The sequence below is a fragment of the Siphateles boraxobius genome, unplaced genomic scaffold (genome assembly GCF_051911475.1).
Source record: "Siphateles boraxobius isolate OS27281-9 unplaced genomic scaffold, OSU_SipBor_1 12, whole genome shotgun sequence".
Lineage (NCBI taxonomy): Eukaryota > Metazoa > Chordata > Actinopteri > Cypriniformes > Leuciscidae > Siphateles > Siphateles boraxobius.
Window position 1 is genome coordinate 31513390 of NW_027508722.1, and position 24210 is coordinate 31537599.

Genomic DNA, 24210 nt, shown 5'->3' on the forward strand with positions numbered 1-24210 from the left:
TGCTTGTTAAAAAAACGCAACTTGAGCCTACAGAATTAGTCAATTACAGGCCGATCTCGAATCTACCTTTTCTGTCAAAGATACTAGAAAAGGCAGTATCTTCACAACTATGTTCCTTTTTAGAAAGAAATGATATCTGCGAGGATTTTCAATCACAAATGATTTGCTCTTATCATCCGATCGTGGTTGTATCTCTCTATTAGTGTTACTCGATCTTAGTGCTGCATATGACACTATCACCACAACATTCTTTTAAATAGACTCGAAATTTATGTTGGCATTAGTGGAATTGCACTAGCATGGTTTAAATCATACTTATCTGACCGTTATCCGTTTGTAGCAGTAAATTAAGAGATGTTTTATCGATCAAAAGTTCAGTATGGCGTACCACAAGCCTCAGTACTAGGACCGATGCTGTTCACTCTGTACACGCTACCTTTAGGAGATATCATTAGGAAGCATGGCATTAGTTTTCACTGTTATGCTGATGATACTCGGCTCTATATTTTTTCACGCCCTGACGAAATTTACCAATTCACAAACTTAACGGAATGTATAGCAGATATAAAAAACTAGATGACTAGCAATGTCCTACTACTTAATTCTGAAAAAACAGAGATTCTAATTATTGGAAAAAAAACTTCCTCACGTAATAACCTAGAATACTGTTTAACACTTGATGGCTGCTCTGTCAACTCCTCGGTTAGGAACCTGGGTGTGCTATTTGATACCAATCTTTCATTTGCAAGTCACGTGTCTAGCATCTATAAAACTGCATTTTTTCATCTTAAAAATATATCTAAATTACGTCATATGCTCTCAATGAAAAATGCAGAACAATTAGTTCATGCGTTCATGAGATCAAGGCTAGATTATTGTAATGCTATTATGGGTGGTTGCCCTGCACACATAATAAACAAACTACAGCTGGTCCAAAACGCAGCAGATAGAGTTCTTACCAGAGCCAGGTATTTGGAATTTTTTTCTAATCCAAGATGGCAGCGTGCGCGAGTGCAGCGGCTTTGAGCTCTCTCGTTCTGTGCTTCTTAGTATGTTTAATAGGTGTTATGTGGCAATTGTATGGTGAACTTTGCCAAGCACAATGTGTATATAGTCGTACGAACCTGATCAGCATTGGTTTACGAAGTAGTGTTCCTATCACAGACTATTTTCAACAAGAAAACAACGTACCGCTCGAAATATCGAGGACACCGGGATCCGTGTGGATTGTCACAGGCTCCTGCTGGCAGCGTCGACGGCGGAAAAACAGGAAGCAGAAGCGAGGATGTCGAGCCGGCCTGCTATCGTGGCTAAAGAAGTATCCACACAAGCCCCCTCTTCCTTGCGTTTTCCTCACAAATGTAAGATCCATCGTGCATAAAATGGATGACTTGGAATTACAGAGAGCAACTAACAACTTCGTCCGGGATTGTTGTGTGATGATCCTGTCCGAAACCTGGATCCACCCTGCTATCCCCGATAATGCTGTACAGCTAGCAGGCCGCACCATCCACCGACAGGACAGGAACAGCGACTCCGGTAAGAACAGAGGAGACGGACTCTGCATCTATATTAACAATGACTGGTATTCACAAAGCCATGTAACATATAAATATTGCACTCCCCATCTCGAGGTATTAACTGTCATCTGCCGCCCCTTCTACTTACCTAGGGAGATAACTGTAGTAACCATCACGGTCGTGTACATCCCTCCAGATGCTAATGTTAACATAGCCCTCAGCTATCTTCATGGGTGTATAAGAAAACAGCTGCAGGTGCACCCAGATGGGGTACATATAGTAACGGGAGATTTTAACCGGGCATGCTTAAAAACTGTCCTCCCTAAATTCACCCAATATGTGAAGTGTGCCACCAGGGAGAGCAGTACACTTGACCATGTTTACTGTAATATTAAGCATGCATACAGAGCAGTGCCCCAGCCACACGTTGGACCGTCAGACCACCTCTCACTGCATCTCATACCTGCCTACACCCCTCACATCAGGAAAAATAAGCCCACCATCATAGTGATTAACACCTGGTCAGAGGATGCTGTCTTCCAGCTCCAAGACTGCTTCTCAACCACGGAGTGGAGTCTATTTGAGAACCTGGATGTGGAGGAGTATACAGAGACTGTCCTATCTTACATTACATTCTGTATTGAAAATGCAACCGTCCCTAAACAGATCAGGGTTTTCCCAAACCAGAAACCCTGGATGACAAGGGAAGTGCGGCTCCTTATTAGGGATCGCAACACAGCATTCAGATCAGGGGACAGGGCACAGTACAGCTCAGCTAGAGCAAATCTAAGGAAGGGCATTAGGGCTCCTAAGGTAACATACAAAAGGAAAATAGAGGGATACATCGTAGACAAGAACCCACGTCACGTGTGGCAGGGATTACAACACATCTCAAACTACAAGGGATACAATATCACATCTATCCCCCCTGATGTTACAATGGCAGAGGAATTTAATAGTTTCTTTGTCCGGTTTTAGGTGAATGGTCAATCAACTCCTCCCCCAGCCTTCACCAGCACCTCACTATTCCTCCAGGAACATCAGGTGAGGAGAGCACTAAGGGATGTAAACCTGAGGAAGGCGGCTGGACCCGACCAGGGAAGGTACTTAGGGCCTGCGCAGACCAACTAACGGGGATTTACACCAAGATCTTCAACATCTCTCTGACCCGAGCCATAGTTCCATCTTGCTGGAAATCCGCCATCATCATCCCAGTTCCAAAAAGATCAGCTTGGAAAAGCCTGAACGATTTTAGGCCCATTGCACTAACATCTCTTGTAATGAAGTGCCTGGAAAGGCTGGTTGCCAAGCACATCAAGGCCTGCCTCCCACCATCATTAGACCCTCACCAGTTTGCCTATAGGGCAAACCGCTCTACGGAGGATGCTATCGCCATCACCCTTCACGCAACGTTGAGTCACCTCGAACACCCAGGCAGCTATGTAAGACTACTTTTCATAGAATTCAGCTCAGCCTTTAATACAATAATCCCGGACATTCTGATTAATAATCTTGGGGTTACACCTCCCTCCCTCCACCTGCGCTTAGATAAAAGACTTCCTCTCAAATAGACCACAACAAGTGAGACTCGGTCATCATCTCTCCTCTCCCCTTACAATCAGCACTGGCTCCCCTCAAGGCTCTGTGTTGAGCCCACTCCTGTACACTCTTTATACATCTGACTGATCCCCCTCTTATCCCTCCAACCTTATCATAAAATTTGCAGATGACACCACGGTGGTCGGTCTCATCTCAGGTGGAGTTGAGACAGAGTACAGAGACGAGGTCCAGCAACTGTCAACCTGGTGCTCATCAAACAATCTACTGTTGAAAACAATAAAAACTAAAGAGATAATTATAGACTTCAGACGAAACAGCACAGCCCACGCCCCATTCCACCTGAATGGTGAATGCGTGGAAAGGGTCTCATCTTTTAAATTTCTGGGAGTACACATTATCGAAGACCTCTCTTGGTCCATTAACACTAAAGCAATAACAAAAAAGGCCAAGCAACGACTACACTTCCTGAGAATTCTCAGGAAAAACCATCTTGAACAGAAGTTGCTGGTGTCCTTTTACCGGGCAATCATTGAAAGTGTACTCATTTATTGCATCATAGCATGGTATGCGGGATGTTCGGTGGCAGATAGGAGGGCTTTGCAGAGGGTCATAGGTTCAGCCCAAAAGACCATAGGGTGCCCCCTTCCCTCCCTGGAAGAGCTTGCCAACTCCCGCTGCCTTAATCGGACTAGATCTATTCTCAAAGACACTGTCCACCCTGCACACCACCTGTTCAACCTGCTTCCCTCTGGCAGGCGCTATAGGTCAATGAGAGTACGCACTGCCAGACTAACAAAGAGTTTTTCCCCTGGGCCATACGTTCACTGAACAAACAATAACTATCCTCAAATTCACTATCCTCCTGTCATGTCCACCCACATTACCTCTAGACATGATCTCATCTTCGAACATTCTCTTTTTTTTATGCTGAAACCTGCTGCGATATTACACATATGTGTGTGGGAGGGTGTGTGTTGTATGGGAGGGAGGGGAGTAAGGGATGGGGGTGTTTGTTGTGTGTTTTATTTATCTATTTAAAGCACTGATCTGGAGTAGCTCTTGAAATTTCGTTGTGTTAATACACTGTATTTATGCAATGACAAATAAAGCTTGAACTTGAACTTGAAGTAACAAAGAAAAAATTGAAATAAAAACTCATTACCTGATAGCAAAGCTATATGCTATGTAACACCTAAGCACGCACACACAAACGGTGGATTACAATACACCAGGTCAACACACCAGTTTCTCACTTAGTTACTACAACAACACAGGTCTGGTGCAGGGGAGAAGTGAGCCTCCACAGCAGTGTTCACTCTGCTCTCTTATAGCGTAGCTATGTAACACTCCTTACGAGCCTCAGGTGTGACTAATTAACTGTAAGGCAAGCAGAGTGAGGGAGAGACAGACAGAGCACACAGCAAAAAAATCATATTTAACCAAGTAAAATATATAATCAAAAACACTTTACATAATACGTCCTGGGGACGTAACAATGACCATACTGTCAACACTGCATTGGCTCCCTATTAAACATTGTATACACTTTAATACATTGCTGATTACTTACAAAGTACTAAATGGTTTAGCTCCCCAGTACTTGAGCGAGCTCTTAATGCATTATAGTGCTACACGTCGATTGCGATCTCAAAATTCCGGCCAGTTGATAATATACCTAGAATATCAAAATCGACTGCTGGCGTTAGATCCTTTTCCTGTTTAGCACCAAAACTTTGGAACAATCTTCCTAACATTGTCCGGGAAGCAGGCACACGCTGTCTAGACTAAAAACACATCTCTTTGGCCTAGCATACACATAACACATTATAGACTTCTATAATTCAATGTTAGACTGCATAGTTTAGATCATCCGGAACCCGGGAACACTTCCTATAAATCTTGATGTACTTGGTACTAGGGCTGGAACCGTATATTCGAATATTCGTTCGCTGGGTTGGTATTCGATTTAAAAATGTGACATTCGAATATTCGTTTTTTGTTGTTTTTTTGCACACCTGGCATCCCCCTCGAAAGGGTTCTCATTCGCGCTTGAATATGTTTTACACTATAAAATCTGGTAAAATATAATACTTAACATTATAGCTACTTAATAAATATATTTGCTTCTTCTTGGACTACTAAAAGTGTTCCTGCAACGGGAGTATTCTCTGGCTTGAGCGCAGAACAGCGGAGTTTGTATGGACAGACTTGTTTGTATGCATGCCTGAGCTTGTATTTTGGGTTAAGCACCAACACTTCAAAAAGAATTATATTTGAAACTAAACTTCTTGGTAATTCTGAAAATATTATTATAAATTACAGCAACTTATCCCCCTTTGCCTTTCATACGAGGTTCATGTTTATAACCGTAATCTTGGGGGGTGGACTAATGTGATTGTAATGTAATTTTTTGGTTTTAGCCAGGTTTCTGTCAAACACAGCACATCTAGGTTATAGTCTGTAATCATATCATTAGCAATAAGTGCTTTTGAAGTAATGATCGAATATTCAGCAACCCAAGCTTTATCAATTGTTCATTTGTATTATATCTGTTTTTTTATTTGTTGATCAATTAAATTTTTATCCTTAGATGGGTTTGGAAGTTTTTTGTATTTCCTAATTCGGTTAACAGACAAAGTCTCTAATATATGATGATATCTATGTGAAAGAGTCTCTATGTGATGGGATTTATCTGACCTCAGTGACGTGAGACAGCTAGCAAACGGTCGGTTTAGCCAGTCTGTCTGCTTCCTGACCTGAGCCCCAATTCATGTTTGAGGTCTAAGACTATGTGCCGTATTACTGGAGATGAGCAGCAACATCCCAGGAGGCATAATACCATCTCTTTTCAACAGGTCGGGTCTGGCCCAAAAACTTTTACAATTGTCTTTGAATTCTATATTATTTTATTTTTATAGGGCTGGTGCAACCCTATCCTGGTCTACACATTCCAGAGTGAGCATGCTCCACTGTGCAATTACTATAGGGGCTTTTGCACCGGGCAGTTATAGGAAAAATAGTTTTAGGAACTAGCCACCAGGACGTTTCCCCGAGAACTAAATGTTTCCCTAGGGCCATTTTCCTGGTTGCATTTACACCACCAGTAGGTACTCTGAAGTGACGTAAGCCTGCCGACATTCAACAGTCAACTGAATGGAGAATGCCGTGATCGGAGCTGTTTTTGTTGGTTCGTGGGATTCGTGTTAACGGAGATGGAATGTAGACATATAAGCTATACGATTAAAAGGGCTTTGAGATTAAATCTCTTGTGACTACTTGCGGGGCTACATATCATAGGGGCTGAGAAAAGAACACAACTCCACAGACAAAGGCGACAGGTAAATGCCGTTAACATTAGCTTTCTGGATGTTTCTGTAGGATTTTTAAAAATTGCGGGTGCTTTTTCTTATGGCCCTCGTTCAACCAATCAACGTACACTTAAGTCCCTGGTAGTTCCTATTGTGCTGGGTTAGACCCTACTCTGAATTAGGGGCTAATTTAGTTCCCCCAAGAGCAAGCACAATTGGCTTCGGGCCAATTTTCAAGTCATTGTTCACATGCGGGCTGGGCCTCAGGCCTTTTTTGGGTTATCCTTTTTATATTTTTAGACATTAATTAAAAGAAAATATGGGAAGCTGACGTCGACGATAGAAAAACAAACATAAAAAGACATTTCATAACCTGTTTTTAACCCATCTTATAATTACAGTGACATGACTGACATGACAGTCTCACGCACTGTCCATGTTCTGTGGTGCATTTTTTTTTTAAGTTTGTTTGTTAATTTATTTTATTTGTTTAGATTGTAGGCTATTGCTCATTTCGTTTGCGAGCGCTGCGAGCAGCCTGAGCCTGCCTCCGTAGTATTTCAAAAAATGTTGTTTACTCACTGTGGTTTAATAAATGAACATTTATTAAACTAATTGTCTGTGTGATATGCTTTAAGTGTTTTATATCTATGGTTCTCTTACGAGAGGTTCTCTCGTATTGCGTAAGTTTAGCTTACGCTACGGGAAAGATTCATCTTCTCGAGATACTGAAGCCAAAAAATTATCCTTAATTTTGTATAACTTGTCAACGCAGTGCAGCAGCTAGCAGACCTAGAGCAGGCCATCTCGCGTGCTCATTGGCTGCCCTGCGGGCAACTGCTGCAGCCTACCAGTGCGCCCGGCGTGACGTCACGCCCAATGAAGGGCGCCCGCGCCTTTATAGCGTCACAGCCCACCAGATAGGCGTGGCTTAGCGTATAAAATAGGGGCTGTAGGCTGAATTCTCTGATTTTTCGACTCTTCAGCGAGCTCTTCGCATCGCTGGATTTGAGAGAAGCCACCGCCGCCGTCGAACAGCGAACAGCCAGCTTAGGACAGCGCTGAGGAAGCCGGCCGTCTTCGCCACCTTCAGCCATCCGTGCGAGCTACGCTATCCGGCGACGTATCCTTTTTTTGCAAATCATTCTAAAAGAGCAGCGAGCGTCTTTTTAAAGATGCCTCGCACTTCCTGCGGCTCGTGTAAAGCCCCGCTCAGCGCCGGAGACCGCCACCTGATCTGCGCTCTCTGCCTGGGCCTGGAACACGCAGAGCTCGCCCTCGCGTCCGGGGGCTGCGAGCTCTGTGAGGAGCTTCCGCTGTCGACCCTGCGGGCTCGACTCGAAGCGTTCAACACCACAGCAGTCACTCCGTTCCCTGTGGGACCGCGCAGAAAGAAGCGCCGTTCCCTGAGACAGCCGGAACCTGTGGCCACAGCGACGCGCTCGCCGGAGAACCTCCCTCGAGCCTCGCTCTCGCCTTCCCCACCTCTCCTCACTGACGCGCAGCTGCCGCTTGCGAGCCTCACTGCCGTCACTTCGGAGGATGAGTCCGTGGGACACGCCACAAAAGACTGCTGCTCTATCCTGGCATCAGACAGCGAGGAATGGTCGCTTCACTCCGCCTCCTCGTCAATCCAGGAATCCGCCCGTACCCGCGCTGGAGCTGACGCAGAACTTATGCGCCTGCTGACGCAAGCTGTCGACCGTCTCGGGCTCGAGTGGTCGTTGCCGAAGGAACCCGCGCCGAACAGGCTCGACGGCTGCTTCCTTCAAAGTCGCCGCCGCGCAGTTTCAGAAACCAGGCCCGCTCCATTCCTGCCGGAACTTCATGCGGAGCTGACGAAGTCGTGGAATTCACCTTTTTCTGCTAGACTTCAGTCACAGGCCTCCGCGTCGCTCTCCCAAGTGGACGGCGCCGCCGAGAAAGGGTACACAGCGATTCCCCCTGTGGAAGAGGCGGTCGCAGCGCACCTTTGCCCGCCCTCCGCGAGATGGCAGTCACGGTCAGCCCTCCCGTCTAAAGCCTGCAGAGCCACTTCCGCCTTGGTCGGCCGCGCTTATGCCGCCTCCGGCCAGGCCGCGTCTGCTCTACACTCGATGGCTGTGCTTCAGATCCTGCAAGCCGACCTCCTCCGTGAATGGGATGAGAAGGGCCGGGACCCAGCTGCGGTTACGGATTTGAGAAGCGCGACGGATCTTTCTCTCCGCGCCACCAAAGCTGCAGCCCAGGCCATCGGACGAGCCATGGCCGCGTTAACCGTGACGGAGAGGCACCTCTGGTTAACGCTCGCGGATATGAGGGAAACTGAGCGAGCCACCTTTCTGAACGCGCCGCTTTCCCCCACTGGTCTCTTCGGCCCAGCGGTGAACGGGATTGTTGACCGCTTCTCTATGGTGCAAAAGACCACGCAGGCCATGAACCTCTACCTGCCGCGACGCTCGAGTTCCGCCACAGGCCGCTCTCGCGAGAGACAAAGCCAGCCTCCTGTGCGAACCAGCACCCAGCGTCCAGCACAGCCTCAGCATCAGCCTTCGCAGCGACGTCAGGGCGGCCGCCCTAGATCGCGCTCAGACAGCCGTCGCAGACTGCCGCCCCCCAGAGGACCTCGGCAAAGGCTCACGCTGAAGTCTGAGCACGCGAAGCCCTCCTAACAGCGGGAGAGAAAAGACGCGCGTGTCCCGCTGCGGCCGGACCGCCGTCAAAGTTCATTTCCCTGTCAGTGCCCTTCGAACAGGCTACTGCAGTGGTTCAACTAGCAGCCAACGAGCCGGTTTATTCACCCTCTCGCCTGCACACAAACGCCGTTTTCACGGCGACCCAGAGAAATCTCAAAAAGAGTATAATGTCTGGTCCGGCTCACGCCGTCAGTGTTTTAAGTGTAGTGAATGTGCCCACGCCCCAGTGTTCACCCCTACACATAAGCACTCAAAATCCCGTGTCACTCACAGAGCACACTCTCATAAAGCGCAGAAAAGCCGCTCGAGTGTTGAATGTAAGAAATGTGTCCACAGGTCTGTGCCCACTATCTGCCCGCTCTGTTACACGATCAAAGAAGCTTATGAACGTAAGTCTCGTGCCCGCCAGAGAGCGCTCACGCTTGCTAACACAAACCTTCCCCCGGGTCCCGCCTGTGCGTTTAAGTGTTATCACGAAACACAGGGCGTTAATAAAACGCTCCCCATCTACTATGATCGGGGCGTCAGATACAGTTGTAAGTCTCGTGCCCGCGTGCGCGCGCTCACGCTTACAGAGAGCTCTCCCGCCCAGAGCGCTGCTCGCGCGTCAAAGTGTGGCAAAAGTATGTTCCCCATCCCTTATGATCGGGACATCTCACATAAGTCAGCCGGTCTCAGCTGTCAGCGAGCGGCCATTGCCCAGAACCGAGAGCGCGCGCGCCGCGCTCTCGGCTCCGGTTCAGTTTCACAAGCCCGCAAATGGCGGCGGTCTGAACCCGGAGGCCATTCGCCCCCTGGCGGCTCACATAGCTGCGTGGGAAACTATCCCAGGGATTTCAGAATGGGTGTTGAGCACAATAAAGAAGGGCTATGCACTTCAATTCGTTCGCCGTCCTCCGCGCTTTCAAGCCCGGACCACGACGATAGTGAATGCGGAAGTAGCACACCTACTTCACGCAGAAATAGCAAAGCTGCTGTGCAAAGGGGCTATAGAAAAGGTGCCGCCTTCTCTGAGCGAGTCAGGCTTTTACAGCCGATATTTTCTCGTACCCAAGAAGGATGGAGCCTTCAGACCTATCCTAGATCTGAGATATTTGAACAAAGTGCTTGTAAAAAGACCGTTCAAAATGCTTACGACCAGAAAAATCCTCGCGCACGTTCGCCCGAGGGACTGGTTTATTTCTCTAGATCTGAAGGATGCCTATTTTCAGATTCAGATAGTACCCCGTCACAGGCAATTTTTGAGATTCGCCTTCGACGGTCAGGCATATCAATACACCGTCCTGCCGTTCGGCCTGTCCCTAGCACCCCGTACATTTACAAAGTGCATGGACGCGGCGCTCGCCCCCCTGAGAAGTCAGGGGCTGCGCATAATGAACTATCTGGACGATTGGCTGATATTGGCACAGTCAGAGACAGAACTACTATCTCACAGAACAGTGCTTCTCAGTCATCTGGAAAGCTTGGGTCTCACGGTCAACTGGACCAAGAGCTCATTACTGCCCAGCCAGTCAATTTCCTTTTTAGGAATAGAACTGGACTCGGTGACCATGACGGCTCGTTTATCGACACAGCGCGCGCGCCGTGTTCGCCACCTAGCCGCATCTTTCCAGAAGGGCAGCTTTCTTCCTTTGAAAACATTTCAAAGGATGTTGGACTGTATGGCATCAGCTGCAGCGGTGCTCCAGCTGGGCCTACTGCGCATGTGCCCGCTCCAACGCTTGTTGAACGCTCGCGCGCCTCGCCGAGCCTGGGTGTCTGGCGGCCAGAAAATCAGAGTGACTCAGACCTGCATAACAGCTCTGCAGCCCTGGTTAGTGGCCGATTGGTACAAGCATGGAGTAATGATGGGAACCATCTCTTATCGGAAGGTCATCTCGACAGACGCGTCCAACTCGGGTTGGGGCGCGCTGTTCGAGGGCAGACCGGCCTTTGGCCAGTGGTCAGACCAGGAGAAGGGTTTTCACATAAACTGTCTGGAAATGATAGCGGTCGAGAACGCGCTGAAGTGCTTCCTCCCGTTTATACAGGACCAGCATGTTCTTGTCCGCTCGGACAACACATCTGTGGTATCCTATGTAAACCGTCAGGGCGGTTTCAGATCCAGAAATCTCTGCAATCTGACGGAACGCCTCCTTATTTGGTCACAGACGAACCTGCGCTCGCTGAGGGCGGCGCATGTGCCTGGCCATTTGATCGACGGCCCAGACAGACTGTCCAGGGACAATGTTCCCCCAGGGGAATGGTCCCTGCACCCCCAAACGGTCCAGAAACTGTGGCGCCTATTCGGCAGAGCGGAAGTCGACCTGTTTGCGTCTTAAGACAACGCTCAATGTTCTTCTCGAAGGACGAGGACGCGCTGGCCCAGGTTTGGCCCAGCCTCCCGCTATATGCTTTCCCTCCGGTCTCTCTGTTGCCACAGGTCATCAAGAGGATCAGGGAAACGCGCCACTCGGTGCTCCTCATAGCCCCGCGTTGGGAGAATCAGACTTGGTTCCCGGAACTGGCACGGCTGTCACATACAGCTCCGTGGCCGATTCCGGTGAGGGCAGATCTCCTCTCTCAAGCTCGCGGCACGATCTGGCATCCCCATCCAGAGCGCTGGTCTCTGCATGCATGGTTGATCAACGGGTACTCGTTGCCCTGCCAGAAGGAGTGATGAACACGATCACGCAGTCTGGAGCCCCTTCCACGAGAAGGCTCTATGCGTCTAAATGGTCGGTGTTCTCTGGATGGTGCACCGACAGAGGTCTGGACCCGCGGACATGCGGGGTGGCGCATCTGCTCACTTTCCTACAAGAGCTGTTGGATAAGGGAAGATCCCCATCCACGCTCAAAGTTTACGTGGCGGCCGTGGCAGCATTCGCGGAATCGACGCACGGCCAGTCACTGGGAAGACATGAGTTGGTCATCCGCTTCCTTAGAGGAGCTAGAAGGATGAATCCGCCGCGCCCCCCGTCGGTTCCCATGTGGGATCTTTCACTGGTCCTCGAGGCCCTGAAAGCTTTTCCATTTGAACCACTAGACTCCGTGGAGTTGAAATATCTATCACTAAAAGCCGTTTTTCTGACTGCACTGTCGTCAGTAAAACGTGTAGGGGATCTGCACGCGCTGTCTGTCAGCGCGTCGTGTCTTGAGTTCGGACCAAATGACTCTAAAGTCATCCTCAGACCTAGACATGGTTATGTCCCTAAAGTGATGGGCACTCCATTCAGAGCGCAAGTTATTTCGCTGTCAGCTCTCCCAGCATCTGACAGCGAAAGTGATGTGAATCTCCTCTGCCCTGTCAGAGCGCTGAGGTTTTACATTACGTGCTCCGCCTCCTTCAGGCGTTCGGAACAGCTTTTCGTTTCGTTTGGTGGGCGCGCCAAGGGGCTTGCCTCCTCGAAACAGAGCCTGTCCAGATGGATAGTGGACGCTATAGCGGCAGCTTACGCGTCAAAAGGCCTGCAATGCCCTCTGGGCATCAGGGCTCATTCCACGAGAGGTGTGGCCTCGTCGTGGGCATGGTCCAGTGGAATTTCTATCCATGACATATGTGTAGCGGCGGGCTGGAGCTCCCTGTCTACCTTTGTCAGGTTTTATAACCTAGAAGTTCCTGCCTTGCAGGCTAAACTGTTGTCAGTCTGAAAAGAGGTGTATTCTGCCCAGATCTCCTGCTCAGATCACGTTCATGACTCAGCTCTCCTGGTTGAGCTGCACTAAGTAGGGTATGTTCCATATGACTATACAGACCGGCGCGCTGCTCTGTATTCCCTATGTGTGCTTATGTACAAGTGATGGCCCGCGTGGCTGGCCACCTTATTTTTTTCCACTTATGGGGTTCCCCTTAAGCTCGGGGTCTCATGTGGATGCTTGGCGCGCACGGCGTTGACAAAGTGTTCCCGTAGCGTAAGCTAAACTTACGCAATACGAGAGAACCTCTCGTAAGAGAACGATACTCGGTTACTAACGTAACCTCGGTTCTCTCTAGAGAGGGAACGAGTATTGCGTAACCGGCCGTGCTCACGCCACGAGCGACTTCGCTTCAGTCGTCAAAAAACCAGAGAATTCAGCCTACAGCTCGCTCAGCTATTTTATACGCTAAGCCACGCCTATCTGGTGGGCTGTGACGCTATAAAGGCGCGGGCGCCCTTCATTGGGCGTGACGTCACGCCGGGCGCACTGGTAGGCTGCAGCAGTTGCCCGCAGGGCAGCCAATGAGCACGCGAGATGGCCTGCTCTAGGTCTGCTAGCTGCTGCACTGCGTTGACAAGTTATACAAAATTAAGGATAATTTTTTGGCTTCAGTATCTCGAGAAGATGAATCTTTCCCGTAGCGTAAGCTAAACTTACGCAATACTCGTTCCCTCTCTAGAGAGAACCGAGGTTACGTTAGTAACCGAGTATCGATTTCATTGTAGCCAAGTAAAGTATTAGCGTTGATTTGAGAGGCTAAATTGATCAAACATGTTTTACTCGCTGTCGGCTCGGCTGCTTGGTCGTCATTTTTAAAAAAATGCTACAAACATTTGTCTAAATTAACTTAATAAATAAATGAAAAGAAACATAGCTAACAAAACTGATCTATTTTAATGGCTGCAAATAGGGCAGGCTGTCGCTGTGTAATGAAGAAAAAAAACGGACTCGGGCTGATAATTTTGATGAGCTGTCGGACACGGGTCGGGCTAGGGCCTGAGCGTCTCGGGCCAGGGCCGGGCTCGGGCCTAGATTTGAGGCCTGTGCAGGGCTCTACATCAGTGGTTGGGCTGCAGTGGAAAATCAAATGTTTTTCCAAATCCTCCCCAGCAGTCATGATACAGACAGGACACATTAATGAGTTGTCTTTGAGGTCCAAGCATCACACATTAGTGCAACTCTTGTTGCTGTCTTAAAGGCTTCCTCCACCTTTATCTCTGTCTATTGGTATGCCAGGTTACTGTTTTCTGAGTAAAAAGGGATTGAGATGAATGCTACACCTATATAGGCTCAATTGTGTGGATCAATTACCGAAAGCCTCATGTTTGTAGTGTTTCCAAAATACTGCAACTTCACTTTACCAAGCTTGCATATAAGTCTTGTCAAGCATCTCCTTCACCTGGAGTTGATAAAATCCAAAGTTTGTCCAAACACTTGCCCACCCTGAAAATGGGGCAGAATATATCTGTTTTTCCTCCTCTATTGCTCATGCGTGTGTTAAACCTTAAACCTCCATTTTATTGTGTTATTGTGCATTGTGTTTATTTTAGCACTTCCGTCAGTGAAACACTACAGCCTATAATAATTGAACATTGAAATAAATATTGACTTATTGACCGTATTAAATATTGACCGTCTCACACGCACACATACTGTAAGCACACATTCACTCACACACATACATACTCTACACATGCACTCACTCACGCATTCACTGAAACTCACTCGCTCACACTCACACACGTGCTCACACACACACACTCACTCTCGCTCACTTACTCACAAATGCACTCACTCAAACAGACACGCACACTCGCTCACACACACGCACACACACACACAAACGCACTCACACACACAGGACCGGGAAAAAAAACATGCTAGTCTTTTTATTGTGATTTCGTGAAGCATCGCAGACGCGGCGTCGGTTGTCTTCCACTGACACTATACGAGATGAAGCGATCGAATCTTGTGTCCCGATGCCCGTTGTCGTTTTTGAATCCCCACGACACCCTACGTCAAACGGATCAGGCCAAAATTTGGCTAAAATCGTGTAATCTGAACCAGGCATTAAATCCCAAGTGAGAAATCCCTAAATGGGCAAGATTTGGAAAAAGAAACAAGATATTCCATGTCCAATGGAATATTGTTAAATTCGCAAAACATAATACAAAGCTTAAATGTATGGGCTTACGTGACATACCTCTCTCATTGGGCACGAATCCAAATGATTCCATGGCTGCAATGTAACATTTAATTGCTAACCTATCTATATTTCTTTTGTAAACAAAGCTTTGTGCTTCACTCGTGTCATAAAATTAATGTAAAACAGCTTTGACGTACAAAAGAAAAATTGTTTTGGCGGACCACCGCGGTGATGTGGTTGTCAAGTTTACCGTCACACCCCTATTCATAAGTGATTTAAAAGCGGGGTGGAAAAGAGGGAAAAACTAAATTTCTAGAAAAAGTTCTAAATTGCCAGAACTAAAAAAAAAAAAAAATCGGTAATCGGTTTCATAAAATTAAGTTAAAAAACTCAATGTTAATAGAACACTAACATATTTGTATAAAAAAAAAATCTAAATTTAATTGTAATTATAATGAAGTATTAACTACAATTTGATTGCAGCAATATCATATTAACTCGAATATTTTATGGTTAACTGCTACCTACCTTAGCAATAGCACACAATAGCATGTGCTAATGTAACTAGCAAAGAACTATAACTATACAGCCGTGGCCACAAGTATTGGCAGTGACATAAATTTTGTGCTTCACAAAGTTTGCTGCTGAGGAGTCAGCTACGGAATCATGTCACCACTAATGCAGTACTTGCTCAATCTTGGCAGCAGGTGGGTGTGAGTGCATCTGCACGCACAGTAAGGTGAAGACTTCAGGACAATGGCCTGGAGAAGAAAAAAGTAGGCACTTCTCTCCAAGAAAAACATCAAAAACTGACTGAAATTCTGAAGGAAGTACAAGGATTGGACCGCACAAGACCCTACCATGAGTCCTGTGTCGTGCCGACAGTGAAGCATTCTGAGAGCATCCCCCACAAGTCTGCTCAAAAACACTACCATGAACAATGTAAGAGCATGATCTAGGAGCAATTTGGCGAGTATCTGTGCATTTTCCAGCGTGATGGAGCACTCCATGTCACAAGGAAAGAGTGATAATGAAGTGGCTGATCAATACATGGAATGAAGATCAATACATGGAAATTTTAAATCTGTGGCCAGGAATCTCCCTGGATCTTAATCCCTTAGAGAACCTATGGTCAATCCTCAAAAGGTAAGTGGACATGGAAAAGTCCACAAATTGTGTTCAACTCTGAGCACTTATAAAACAAGAATGGCTCGTCATCTGTTAGGATTTTTCCCAGAAGCTGATATCCAGCAACACTGTAAATATTGACTCTTTGCACATATTGAATGGTTTTGCCAATGAAAGCCTTTAAAACGTATGAAATGCTTATTGTTTTCCAGTGTACCATAGGAACATGTGAAAAAGATAATCTGCAAATACTGACGCAGCTTCTTTGTTCTAGCGTGTGTCCCGCTTTGGCACAGGGTCCGCTTGTTTGCATGCCTTTCGCCACTTGGTTCGATCCAAGGCATTATCAGGGGAGATATTGACTGTGCTCATGTCCTACGCCAGGCAATCGAGCCACTGTTTTTCGGCCGGCTGCGCGCCGGTCGTCCAGATGGTGATGGATGATAGCCCATTTTCGCCACGGTCTCGTTGACGCTTCTGATGACATGGCCATACCAGCGGAGTTGGGGTTCGTGCATCTTGTCAAATATGCGCTCATGACCCTTTGGTCATTTTCGTTCATCATGCGGTCGAGCCGCGTGAGCCAGAGGGAGCAGCGGACAACTTCATCTCCATAACGTGGAGGGCCTGCTCATGTTTGCTGGTAGCTGGCCAGAGAATACTGAAGCACCAACATTGCAAAACCAAAATTTGTCTTTGACAATACTTTTGGCCACGGTTGTCAATCAACATGCAGCATATAAAGTCTTAAGGTTTTATAGACAATTCTCAACCTAACCACAGGCTCTACTCTTGACCACAATGGTAACCTCTGCAAAACTACAACTTAACAGAACAGTAAACTCTAACACATCTCTACCACTATTATTCGTATGCAAAAGCATACAAAAAAAACACTTAATTTTCATCATTTATTCTCCTTTTATACAGTCTGATGCAAAGAATGCTGGGAACTAGACATCTGCTGCAACTCATTCAGTTTAAGTCCAGCTCAATCAGTTATTGTGTTCACAATTTTTTTTCTGTTCAGTACAGTGAACTTTTAGTAATATTTGAGCGAGACAAACTCATTTAATTTAGTTAATTTCACTCAGTTTTACAGTGTTTCAAAAATTGCAATTACTACATGGTTTTATAATTTGTAAACCGTTTTAAGTTGGGAAAAGTTGTATTGTTGTAATATTTATTAATCCCATGTTAAGTTGTTTGAACCATTTTTGGATTTTGGTCAATGCTTACTGATAAAGTTTTGTATTCGTTTTATAAAGTTACTGTCAAGTAATATAAGAAGTTTTGAGAAAATAATTTCATAATGACTAGTGCCTTAAAGGTCTTTAACTGAAACTGTTGAACCGTGACAAAGTATATTATGTTTACTGTACTCTGATGATTATCTTTCTCTGCGTCTCTATAGCCCCTTTCACACAGTGCGTTGATCCCGGGAAATTGCCAGAACACCTTCTGTGTGAACGCAAACACGACCCGTGATTGATGCCGGGATCGATGCCGGGTTGGGGACCTAGTAACATTGCCAGGATCAGTCCTGGAACGCGCGCTATGTGAACAAAAGCCGTAATCAATGCCGTGTCGTAATGATGACGCTGAAGTGAAGTGAAAGCAGGCTAGTGAAACAGTACGCAATGCGCTAGTTTATGATCGAATCAGAGAAAAAAATGCAGAAGCGTGGTTTCTCGAGTGAGAGAAATCGCAGCTAATAAGCAAACTATAGACGCTGCTGAGACATTACATGTCACATCGATGTCACGTGTCTTTACAGGATTTTTACGGGTTGTGTGTGAACACACTCTCTGATTCCGGAAAATGACTGGCAGTGTGAATGAACCAAAATCAAACGAAACCGGGTCAAATCCCAGGTCACTTTATCCATGTATTTTCGGGAATCTCTGTGTGAAAGGGGCTTGTCTAACTAGCGGTCTAGCCTTTTCCCCAAACATTTGAACAGCTGTATAATATTATAGGTGAATAATATAGGTGAACTGTCAGGCACAATATTGTTTTTGGAGTTTATTTTGCCCCAGGTCCCATGTGTGATAACGGTTGAAATACTGATGCAAACCCCACCTTGCTTACCCACAGAGATGGTGTGGATTAGGTTGTTGACTGTATTTGTCAGCTCCTGCTGCTGCTGCTTCATGGCGGAGTTATCGGAGGAGGTGCGGAGTAGTTGTTGCTCCATCTCTTTTATGATGCTAGTCTGCTTCTCCACCAGCTTCTTTAGCTGTTCCTTCTCCACTTTCAAGTTTTCTAGCTCTGTATTTCTCTTGCCTTCCATGTCCTCCACTCGTTTCTCCAGAAAACTAAGAGGAACCAAGAGAACAAGCTTTGAAGAACACTCCTCAAGACAGTGGTTTTTCAACTCTATGAATGGAGTCAGTAGCAATGTGAATTTAAGTTTCGATAAAAAGGTTTGTGACTTGAATCTTCCTCCAAAATTTGGAGAGACAAAGTGTGGAGTTTTTTTAAACGGCTCAATTAATATTATATTAATATTATTACCTGTTCTTTTCATTCAGCTTTTGGATTTCATTTATCTGTTGCAGAATTTCATTTTCCAGTTTGCTGGTTGAAATGGAGTTCTCAAGAAGCTGACGTTCAAGTCGAGTTGTTTGGTTAATTACCTAAAGATGAAAATAGACATTGTGTTTCCAACAGAAAGCATCTTAGATGAGACTCTGCAAACCATGAGTATTTCCATATTCACTTTCTGTCAGTGAATCAAATTCCCTCCACTGAAGGTGTTTTCTATTTTTTTCAGCTGTTGTGGTCTTCCATGTTTCATTAAATTAAGTATTCTTAAAACACCCATACAAATATCTTGGCTTTAACATGTACGTTGAATTCTGACTTCTTACTATAAAACCATCTTCTTAATAATTTAGTGGTTCTCGGCGATATTTTTGAGAGAATAACATTGCTTTCCTCTGCAAGTGTCCCCCTGTGGTGAAAATCAAGCTTTTAATATTTCTAATGTGGTGTTTTTAATATGCTTTAGGAGAAAACATGTGTAAATTCATAAGTCGACACCATTGCTGAGTATTTTCTCCTTAAAACTGCAGTGAAAAAAAGCTAGTCTCAAAAACGCGGTTTGAAATCGCTGATGTTTCTGACTCTGAAACTACCCTGTAACCATTCACGACAACGTGCCGGCTGGCTTTAGCATATAATTAACAGTGAACTAGCAGGGAGTCTCGAGGGATGCCAGGTTATCCTAGTATATTTTTTTGTTGATATGAAAAATCGGGTAGATTTAGCAATATAGCGGGTGTTTATTTATCTCCCCAAGCAGAAATTTGTTTTGGATCTAGAGAGATTGTTACAAGAGTAACAAAAGAGACACACAACAAAAGGACAAGAATAAGACCGTTAAAAAGACTAAAAAGTACTAGAGCATTAGGGCTGCTCAAAGGAGCTGTAAAAACAGGAGCTGTGTATAATGTATATTACGATGTTATCAGAATCAGAAAGAGCTTTATTGCCAAGTGTGCTTGCACACACAAGGAATTTTCCTTGGTACTGAAGCTTCCAGTGCACAAATACAGATACAACAAGAAACATAGTAATACAAATTCTACAAATAAAATTATAAAAACATATGAAAATACTATAAAAATATATGGTCACAGTTGGGTTTTGTCAAAATAAACATTTATAGATACAGATTATGAACATATTTACAGTATTTTGAATAGTATGAATAAATATAAATATCACCTGAATTTTTAAGATATTGCACTAAACAGTGGGAGTATTGCGCTTACAGGCCTATGCCTTGGGAGATATGTTAACTGTTCAGAAGGGAAATGGCCTGTGGGAAGAAACTATTCCTGTGCCGAGATGTTTTTGTGGCCAGTGATCTGAGTCGCCGTCTTGACGGTAACAGTTCATACAGGAGGTGTCCAGGGTGAGTGGAGTCTTTGATGATTTTACCTGCTCTTTTCCTCACTCTGGAAGAGTACAGGGCCTGGAGGTTTGGCAGGGGGGCACCCATGATCCTCTCCGCAGTCCGGACTGTCCGTTGTAGTCTCCTGATCTCCGATTTGGTAGCTGAACCAAACCAGACAGTGATGGAAGTGCATAAAACAGACTCAATAACGGCTGAGTAGAACTGAATCAGCAGCTCCTGTGGCAAGTTGAACTTCCTCAGCTGGCGAAGGAAGTACAGTCTCTGCTGGGCTTTTTTCAAAGTGGAGTCAATGGGATTGTCCCACTTCAGGTCCTGAGAGATGGTAGTGCCCAGGAACCTGAATGACTCCACTGCTTCCACAGTGCTGTTCATGATGGTGAGTGGGGGGAGTGCTGGGCTGTTCCTCCTGAAGTCCATGATCATCTCCACTGTTTTGAGCGTGTTCAGCTCAAGGTTGTTATAACTGCACCAGACAGCCAGCTGTTCAACCTCCAGTCTTTAAGACCGTTTTGGATGAGACCGATGACAGTGGTGTCGTCTGCAAATTTCAGGAGCTTGACAGTGGGGTATTTAGAAATGCAGTCATTAGTGTACAGGGAGAAGAGCAGTGGGGAGAGAACGCACCCTTGGGGCGCGCCAGTGCTGATTGTGAGAGTCTTGGATGTGTATTTCCCCAGTCTCACTCGCTGCTGCAGGTCCGTCAGGAAGCTGGTGATCCACTGACAGATCGAGGATGGCATAGAGAGCTGGATCAGTTTGGCTGTGAGAAGATCAGGCATGATGGTATTGAAGTCCGAACTGAAGTCCACAAATAAGATCCTTGCATAAGTCCCAGGTCTGTCGAGATGTTGCAAGATATAATGCAGTCCCATGTTGACTGCATCATCCACAGAGCTGTTTGCTCTGTAAGCAAACTGAAAGGGATCCAGCAGGGGTCCAGTGATGTCCTTCAGGTGGGCCAACACCAGTCTTTCAAACGACTTCATGACCACAGACGTGAGAGCGACAGGTCTGTAGTCATTAAGTCCAGTGATTTTGGGTTTTTTGTGGACCAGAATGATAGTGGAGCACTTGAAGCAGCAGGGAACTTCACACTGCTCCAATGATCTGTTGAAGATCTGCGTGAAGACGGGGCCAGTTGGTCAGCGCAGGCTTTTAAATAAGCAGATGAGATGCTGTCTGGGCCTGAGGCTTTCCTAGTCTTCTGTTTTTTGAAGACTCTGCTCACGTCCTCCACACAGACCTTAAGCTCAGGTTGGATGGCAGGAGAGGGGGGGAGTGGGAGTGCAGGAGGTGATGGTAAATGTGTGAAGTGCAGGTCTGAGCCGGTGTGTGGTGTGAATGAGGGTTTTCCAAACCTGCAATAAAATTAGTTTAAATCATCAGCCAGGTGTTGATTGTCCACAGATCGGGGGGATGGTGACTTGTAGTTGATGTTCCTCAGGCTATTCCAGACTGATGATGGGTCGTTGGCTGAAAACTGTTTTTTTTTTTTTCAGTTTTTCAGAGTAGCTTCTTTTAGCAACTCTGATCTCCTTTGTCAGTTTGTTTCTGGCCTGGTTATACAAGATTTTATCCCCACTTCTGTAGGCATCCTCTTTGGCATGACGAAGGCGTTTGAGTTTCCCAGTAAAGCATGGTTTATCATTAGTAAATGATAAGAATAACCTGGTAGGAATGCATGTATCCTCACAGAAACTTATATATGATGTTACAGTATCTATGAGCTCATCCAGATCGTTGGTAGCAGCTTCAAAAACAGTCCAATCAGTGCAATCAAAGCAGGCCTGAAGATCCTGCTGTGCTTCATTAGTCCATCTTTTTACAGTCCTTATTACAGGTTTAGCTGATTTCAGTTTCTGCCTGTAGGTCGGGTATGAGATGAACCAAACAGATAGCCCCAAAGCTGCCCGTGGGACAGAGTGATACGCATTTTTTATTGTGGTGTAACAGTGGTCCAGTATATTACTGTCTCTGGTGGGACATGTAACGTGCTGTCTGTATTTTGGTAGTTCACGGGAAAGATTTGCTTTGTTAAAATCCCCAAGAATGATTAAAAGAGAGTCTGGGTGCCTTTGTTCAGTTTCAGCTATTTGTTCAGCCAGCTGTTGTAGCGCCGCGCTCACGCACGCGTCTGGAGGGATGTATACATTCACGAGAATGAAAGAGGAAAACTCCAGAGGCGAGTAGAAGGGTTTACAGTTAATGAAATGTGCCTCTAAAATAGGAGAGCACATCTTCTTCAGAGTTGTTACATCTGAACACCAACTTTCGTTAATGTAGAAAAACAATCCACCACCTCTCGTTTTCCCCATTAGCTCCGCGATGCGATCCGCTCGGAACAGCTGGAAGCCCGGCAGATGTACTACGTTGTCCAGTATGGCTTCACTCAGCCAGGTTTCAGTGAAGCACAGAACAGCAGAGTTTAAAAAATCCTTGTTAGTGCGTGTGAGGAGAAGTTTGTCCGTTTTGTTAGGAAGGGATCGGAGATTCGCGAGATGAATACTGGGGAGTGCAGTGCGGAGGCCGCGCTCGCGGAGTTTAACTATGATTAACATATTAATGGATCTGCGTATACTAAATTAAACAAGGTTGTAGTTGCATTCAAGCTATTTTAAGGCATGAAGACATTTTTTTTCACAGTAAAAAACATTTAAATATGTAATTTTGGTGATCAAAGTTGAGTTTTAAGGGATAAAATGATTTACTACAGGGGGACTTCAAAAGAGGCATACGTCTAGAGATCATTTTACTATGAGATGAGAGAAATTATCTTCTCGTCTCACTGGGGGTAAAGCTGCGTTTACCTGCAGTCGTGGATGCAGTGATGGACAGCGGTCTTGGTGTTTGGATTTCATGTGATGTCATGTTGGGGATATTTAGGATATCTCTGTTTCACCAGACAATGTTTCATGACATGTTGATCCATTTGATCAAAAGTAATTCCATTTTGTAAAATCATTTTGATTAAAGTATTTCTAAACTTTGCTGCGCCTAGATGCGGACGACGACATTCTGTGATCAAGTACAATCAATTTGTTTACAAGTTGTTGCTGATGATTAGGGTGACACAACGTGAATGTGTATGTGATGATGCTACAACTCTGAACTGGTGGTAATTAGTGGAGTAAATCAAGTGCACTATTACAAGCATGTGTGCACTGAAGTTCAGACCAAGTCAATGTGGCTCCGATTGAATAGGTTGTTTTTGCTCCCTGTTAGGTTGTACCAAATCTTGCATCGTTTTTTTGGTGTATTCCTGGGTTGAGTGCATGACCGTGGTTGTAGGTCTGAACAGACAGATGGTTCACGTCTGAACAGATGGTTCACATCTGCACCAGCATTATTACATGCTTTAAGAGGCAGAACTCTTGGGAAAACAGAAGAGTTATATTTTTTGCAGCTTTGGTGTGCCAATGTTTTTCTGTTTTTTAACATTGATTAAAAAGAAATTATTTGATTGTGGAGTTATAACTTGTGTGTTTGAAAAGGCAGCAGCATGATCTGGTGTTGGATCACAGAGACCTCAGTTTTTAATGAGTAATCTATCATTTGAACAGCAAAAAGATATATTGGGATTACAGCAGGCTCATGCAAAGGAGATGTTTTGGCAGGGTGCAGAACACAAGGAAAAAATAAAAGAATGCGAAATTTGTTAGAAAACTTAAGATTAGTGATTTGGCAAAGCAGCGTGAAATTGAGCATGAAAAACTAAAACATGAACAACAATTAGAGGAAGATCATCAAAATCAGAATGATCAGTTAGAAGTAGCAACAAAATCATAAAAAATCACAGACCGTCAGAAGAGCTCTTTACAGGACCTCTATCTATTAGCATACTGCACTCGCAAATAAATGGATATGTACATTATCAAATTAATAAAATATTACTCCATTTTAACATTTATTAAAAATACAGGTAAAACTTTACTATAAGGTTCATTAGTTAACATTAGTAATGCATTTACTAACATGAACTAACAATGATCAATACATTTGTTAGAGTATTTATGAATCTTTGTTAATGTTAGTTAATAAAAATCCAGCTGTTCATTGTTTGTTCATGTTAGTTCACAGTGCATTAAACTAATGTTAATAAATACAACCTTTGATTTTAATAACGTATTAGTAAATGTTGAAATGAATATTAACTAAGATTAATAAATGCTGAAGTATTGTTCATTCTTAGTACATTAACTAATGTTGTATTAACTAATGAACCTTATTTTAAAGTGTTGCCAAAATACATCCTGAGTGACGAAACAATCTG

At 45.2% G+C, this 24210-nt stretch overlaps 2 protein-coding genes across 5 annotated transcripts in view; one reads left to right on the forward strand and one right to left on the reverse strand.

Moving 5' to 3' along the window:
- The window catches only part of mcph1 (microcephalin 1), a 160195-nt gene that overhangs the window by 100225 nt on the left and 35760 nt on the right, over positions 1-24210 (forward strand). The gene's annotated exons all lie outside the window — the stretch shown is intronic.
- angpt2a (angiopoietin 2a) overlaps positions 1-24210 on the reverse strand; it is a 100613-nt gene that overhangs the window by 50451 nt on the left and 25952 nt on the right. The window contains exons 3-4 of one of the 2 annotated variants that reach the window (XM_077218091.1): positions 18533-18654; positions 18107-18333 (exon numbers count right to left, since the gene is read on the reverse strand). In XM_077218091.1, the coding sequence (XP_077074206.1) occupies positions 18107-18333; positions 18533-18654 (349 nt within the window). Of the gene's footprint in view, positions 1-18097; positions 18334-18532; positions 18655-24210 lie in introns of both variants that reach the window. The other variant, XM_077218085.1, reaches the window with a different exon arrangement.